The sequence below is a fragment of the Oratosquilla oratoria genome, chromosome 26 (assembly GCF_046742065.1).
Source record: "Oratosquilla oratoria isolate Oo_2021 chromosome 26, ASM4674206v1, whole genome shotgun sequence".
NCBI lineage: Eukaryota > Metazoa > Arthropoda > Malacostraca > Stomatopoda > Squillidae > Oratosquilla > Oratosquilla oratoria.
This window is the reverse complement of record NC_134802.1, coordinates 21,715,394-21,721,929: the sequence shown is the minus strand read 5'-3', so window position 1 is coordinate 21,721,929 and position 6,536 is coordinate 21,715,394. Positions and strand designations below refer to the sequence as shown.

Sequence of the window (6,536 nt, the reverse complement as noted above, 5' to 3'; positions counted from 1 at the left end):
TAATTGGATTTAGTAGAAGAAGGTTTAGTGGAACGTAAGTGCTATCAAGATACTATAATCGAGGTAGGTGCAGTCTTCATCAAGTGAGCATGTTTAAAATAATGAAGTAGTAACGCAGCCCTTGATTAAAAAAAAAACAATATTTCCTTCTAGAAATAATTCAACTGCATATGCCTAAAGTAAATGCGGATTTTAATATAATTTATATATTCCTATTAGAATAAAAATATGTGATTCAGTAAGAATACAAGGTGATCAGCATTCATAGAAATTTGTATAGTTTTCATTGATATCAAGTGTTTTGATAACAGTCATGGCGCTTTCAACCTCGCCAGTTTTAGCTTAACTACTGCATACAGATGAACCAGGCAGCTGAAAGTTAGCAATTTATTTAGAAATTTCATGTACCGCTGTAGTTCACTGAAATTCATACTCACCTAGTAATCGAATAAAATAGTGTTCGATCTCCAACGGCTGCCAGTAAGTGCCACATGTCCTAACTGTCTCAGCAGATGGTACAAAGGTGCCGACTTCGGTCGTACCTACATGTTTCTTGGCTAAGTTCCTTGCCTCCGTAGACCTGGCTCTTCTATTCTCGACAAAGAGGTCTTATGGGGGATTCCTCTTTGACTTTCCCTTACCAACTTGCTATAGAACTTCTTTGCTACATTCTACTTATAGTCTTATCACCTCAGGTTTTTCATCGAGATGCTTTTAAGCTTGACAAATCTTGTTCTTTCTTAAAGATTCTGCCTGCACCATCGAGTAACCACGAGAAGATCATTACCTTAGAGACAAGTTCCTTCAGAGTAGCTCCGTCATGAACAGGCGCCAGGTTCGACTGCTGCGTGAGTTTGAAACAAAAGAGGACATCACATCCCAACCAAACATGATTATAACTGATTAATATATAATACTTAACTTTCATTTTATAACACCTTCCCGCCCTAAAACGTTAATGACTTGGTAGTACTTATCCCTCTGTTTTCATGCGTAATAAAAAAATATATGGTTTAGCCAAGAAACTAATCTATCGTGTGGTTTATTTTTTCATCCATTCACATTCATGTATCTTTGATATTAAAGAAAATCACGAAATAAACAAGTGGTGCCAGTCAAAACTTTCCCGACAGCAGTTTTGATAGTCCCACATATTACTGAACTGTTTTAACAACATAAAGATAACAAGATTGAACTATGTTACATAAATGTTCATAAACAGTAAACATCTGCATCTGTTTTCGAGATACAGTTCTCTAAATAAACATGTCTGTGAATTTGACCTTTCAGTCCCATTTATGACCTTGAGCTAGACCTTTCATTGCTATTCCTGATCTTAAATGATCCTGTAAAAATGAATCTTTGAGCAGTTAATGGAAGTATTTAGTAAATCGGTTGACCATGGATTCGTGCCTATTTCTTTGCGGCAGGCAAACATTGTTCCTGTCTTTAAAAAGGGTGATAAAACTTCTGTGCAAAACCACAGGTCAGTCAGTTTGACGTCGGTTATAGGTAAAATGCTGGCTTCATTAATACCAAATAGTATCACGGACCATGCCGAGGGGCATAATTTGATTCGCGATTCACTGTATGGGTTCATCAAAGGCAGGTTGTGTGTAACTAATCTTTTATCTTTTTACGCTAATGTCTACAAGATGACAGATAACAATGATAGGCAAGATGTTATTTACCTTAGCTTTAGCAAAGCGTTCGACAAGGTGCCCTACCAGAGACTACTAAATAAAATAAAATAAAAGTCCATGTCAAAGGAGGAAAAATGTTTAAATGAATTAGAGCATGGATTAGTGACAGAAAACAAGGGGTCATCGCGGAGTAAAATTCAAATAGGGTAGTGTTACCAGTGGAGTTCCCCATGGGTCGGTTTTGGGTCCCTTATTATTCATTATGTATAAAAAATGACTTGGAGAATAGGATCGATAGTTATGCTAGTAAGTTTACGGATGACACTAAAATAGGGGGCCATATTAGATCGGGGGAAGACGCTGGGATACTGTAGAAAGATCTTAACAAATTGTTTGCAAGGTCGGTGAAATGGCATATGAACCTCAATATCTCGAAGTGCAATGTGGTTTCGACTATGCCTCAAATGTTTGTATAAACTTCGAGCCTATACCATCTATTTATAAGGCTGCAACAAATGCACCAAAATGGTTATGGGTAACTAAGACTTGCAGTCCCTATCCTTCTTTTTTATGTAATCGTGAGTAACAAAAGTTAAGGATTCAGCTACCATACATTCTCCTATGTCGGTCTCTTTGGCTCTCCTAATTTTTCTAACGTGACCACACAAACACAACATGGTCTTGTTCGTCTTTTTATGCCATGCACTTATTCGTAAATAATTGACTTATACTACATACATTCCCATAACAGTTCAGTTCTAATACTAACCTTCTTCCGGTCTGTCGCCCCTAATGTCCCAATCTTACACCCAAACAGAAGCACAACGCTTTCTGCCATCCCACTTACCCTTAGTGACATTTTCATATTTACTCACACCCGTCTCCACTTCCACTTTCAGATACTTGAACACTTTCTCCACCCTACCACCTTTCAGATAAAGAATAAATAAAAATCAAGCCGTTTTGTCAATTCTTATTTAGACAGAACAGCGTTTGTGTTAGTATAAAGGACGGTATACCACTCGTCTTTGTGTAGATTGATTTAATGGCGAAATGTATAAACTGTAATAAATCGAACACTCCTCCGGTACTGAATGTTGAAAACCTAACACGTTGACAAAGGTGTCTGTTATTGTTATAACACCAGGGTTGTCCCACACACGCTCATGTGGCTCAGTTTCAGGAGGAAATAAGATCTGTTTTGGATGCTGGGGCTGATAACTCCCTCATAATCTTCGCCAACACAATCAAGCGAATCTCTCATCTTCACTACGCAGAGGAGAACGGCGTGGAGCTACTCAGCTTTGACAACGTGGACGAACTATACAAGATTAAGGAAAATTACTCCAGTGCTTGGTAATTGTTTATATTCGTTCTTAATCATCTTGAAGCATTTTTTCACTTGGCCAAAAACAAATTTGTGTGACTGTGATAAAGTAATAATGGACCAGTGTTACTGTATGGATGCGAATCATGATTCTATATGAAGTTGAAAGGGTGGGGATGGGAGGTGTACCTCAAGCCCATGTAATACTATACCCTATGAAACATCTGTCTCCCTTTTTCTACACAAATATCACTTGGAGGAGCCGACCCACCTGATGCCCCAGTCGATATTCTCCGCTTATTTGATCAAACTTTTTTTTTTTTTTTCTAGAGTCTTTGCACTGTGCTATTGCCAGCACTTATAACTGATGCTGTGGCTGGACAGAAGCTTGTGACGTGATTAGATGTAGCAAATATGTGTTTGTTTACATAGTAGTGAAACATTGTGAATGGGTCGGAGCAAACACCATTATATTAACCAGTTTACCATTTTCGGAATTTCCATTATATTTATGAAGTTCATATATTATGTATGTATAGATAAGACATTTACCAATATCAACATTAGTCAAGTGTTGGTTGGTGGCGAGTGGTGTGGATACGTGGATGGGCACTTGCTCGAATCTACTGTAGGCAGACCTGTGTATATGAAACCGTATTTTGCTATGGAAGAAGCACAGGGCTGTGACACTGTTAATGGCGTGAGATATGTAGATGTAGCGTGAATGCACCCCATTTTTGTGAGTGTTTTTAACTAATCTTATTTTATTGTGACCAAGAAAAACACGGGCTATGTACGATTAAGTAAAAAATGTGTTTTATGTTGTGTTATATTTTAATCTATCGGTGGCTACATATTTTGACGTAACACAATATCAAGAGGCGTAAAATATAACCGAATATAATTCGCTCGGGGAGCACCCTTGGTAAAACGAATTCTATGATTATTAGCAAACAAAGTTCTTGTAGAAATGAGTGAAGTTAGTGTGGGTCGAATCGATGACTCAATGTCTGCCAGTACTCAGAGCGCTGAGCATCAATACGTTTGGCCGCACACACGATTAGAACCCGACATATCATTGAAGGAGAGTTGCCAGTAGTTATAATATTTGATGGCAAAAGGAGCAGGCCCGTGTCTGTCTTCATACATTTAATGTTTTTGTACATAATATAATCGTCTGTGTTATATATTCTCTACATACATATCAGTTTACTTTGCATGATATGGGTACCTTGTTCAAGTGTCAATGACTTGTTAGTGACATCACTGCATGACTACATATTGCTGTGTTCTGACCGTGTCTTTCATCAGTGAGTGTGAAAAATATGAATCCACCACTGCAAATAAATGATAAATAAAAATGAAATCTGTATACAACAAATCCTATTGAGTTATACAATGCATTTAGTAATGGGTCCATCCACCTCACGCAATCTGCCAGGAATAGAGGACACCATGTTCCATACGAGGTGTGGTTTCCTCAGAAACATTTTCCATGTGGTGTCCAACGTGTTTGGGTGGATCTCCATTCACGATTGCGACTACAACTCTATTGAAAAGATATGTGGGCATGTGGGGAATAGGTGGGGAGACGAAGAGGAGAGGACAGCGGATGCGTTAATGGTCCACGTTCAGCGCACGTGTGAAATGTTCCGGAGAAAACGACACCTTGTGAGGAACGTGTCCTCTATGCCAAGCAGACGTCGCCAGGCAATTCATAAGGGAGGTGGATGGACCCATTACTGAATACTGCAGATTGTGTTACTCAATCGACTTCATTGTATACAAACATTATTTTCATCCATTACTTATCATCCATGGTAGATTTATATTTTTCACCCTTGCTACACACGCGACCGGATGTATAAGATGCCACTCAACCAGTCACCTTTGTTGAATGCATGTTTACAATAAATGTAAAAGACGAAGTAAATCAAATACTTCATAAGAAAGATATATAATACAAACAAGAGCAAACAAGTTCCCCAGTGTTATAACAAAAAAGGCAGAAAAACAGTACAAATAAACTAACAGTCTTTAAAATGAAATATTAAAAAAAGTTAAATGAAGAAAAACAAAATATGTGGACTCATCAAGGAAAAGTATATAATAAAAGGAAAGACCGTCCTTTTCAAACTGAGCTCCATTCTTCTAGAATGATCGCTGCAGAACACCTGGCGTCAGTCCTTTCTGTCATATTCTGTCCCATTGCGACAGAGAAGTCCGCTTGTCGTTCAGTGCCACTGACACTCAAGTTTCTCTACCTGTCCGTTCGACACCATATTTTACAGATCTATTCCCTTTTCTTCTATGGTGGACATCTTTTCCCTTCTGGTGTTCTAAACATTCCTTCACTGTCCTTCACTGACAAACTCTACTAGTAAACTCACATCCCAGTTGCCACTAGAAAAGCTTCAATGAATTTAGATGTTTTATATCGTCTTCAAAATGTCCGAACTCCAACTCAGCTGCTGTTCTGAACAGGGTACTTCTTGGCCGTTGTATGGCGTGCGCATCTCACGGTTGGGGTGACTCGTCTCGCTCAGTACTCCTGAGCAAGGTGGAGTCAAGAAACCATTAGCCTTATCAATGCTTCTTTTCTGATTGATAATTTCAACCTCTCCTTGCTGCTACAATGCTACATTTAAAAATCTTTTCTACCTCTTTTTTATGGCCATTAAGCACCAGATGAGGATAATGTCTCTATCAGTACAACATTTCGCTGGTTCAAGCATTATCAAGTGCATTAAGTTCTTGATAAAGATCGAGTGAGCGAAACGTTGAGCCAACAAAGATTTTGCCCTCACCTGGTGTTTTACCTAACCTGATCACTGTTCTTCAGAGCTTGGTGGCCTGGTGCCTCCCTTCTTAAGAAACCATACAGCAGCACTATACCTTCTAAAACGCTTCACCCTTTCTCTGATCAATTATCTTTTGGAAGAGCCAATCTGATCCTTTTCGCCATACACTGGAAGGCTCTGGAGCTCTCTTTCATTTCTACCTAAGTATAATTTGGAATTTTTCAAAAACAAAATATTGACACAACTCTTCCCCAATACAGGCACTTGAATTTGAGTTGGAATATTCCTAGTTTTTTCGAAGCGGCCCTGTGCAGGTATCTTATTTTCATAATTTGTTTTGGCCATTTTTGTTCTTCGAAATATGTAGGCAAAATATACAAATAACATACAGTATATACACTATCCCTATTCATATTTGTTACATACAAGCACATATGTATATTATATATATATATATATATATATGTATATATATATATACATATATATATATATGGAAAATGGGCGATGAGACGTGCATTGGTAAGTTTAGAGTAGGTGAAAGAAATGACAGAGGCGAGATGTTAGTCAATTTTGCAGAGTACTACAACATGAGGATAATGAACACTTTCTTCCAAAAGCGTGTAGGTCGTAAATGGACGTGGGGAAGTCCAAATGGAACAACAAAGAACGAAATAGAGTTCATATTAGTAGATGAGAGCAAAAGTGTTAACAATGTTACGGTGATAAATAAAGTCAACATAGGTAGTGACCATAGAATGGTAG

At 38.1% G+C, this 6,536-nt stretch overlaps 1 protein-coding gene across 1 annotated transcript; it reads left to right on the top strand.

The window, feature by feature from the left end:
• The first annotated feature begins 2,052 nt into the window (after positions 1-2,052).
• On the top strand, positions 2,053-3,003 carry LOC143039308 (uncharacterized). Its single transcript, XM_076209185.1, has 2 exons — positions 2,053-2,178; positions 2,791-3,003. The coding sequence occupies exons 1-2, from the start codon at positions 2,053-2,055 to the stop codon at positions 3,001-3,003; spliced, it is 339 nt and encodes a 112-aa protein (XP_076065300.1).
• Positions 3,004-6,536: the final 3,533 nt, after the last annotated feature.

Bases quoted from the DNA above. Each gene is read 5' to 3' on its own strand.
- LOC143039308 (XM_076209185.1), top strand. From the start codon at position 2,053: ATGGCATATGAACCTCAATATCTCGAAGTGCAATGTGGTTTCGACTAT. The intron at 2,179-2,790 runs GTAACTAAGACT...TTATAACACCAG, and splicing joins ATGCACCAAAATGGTTATGG to GGTTGTCCCACACACGCTCA.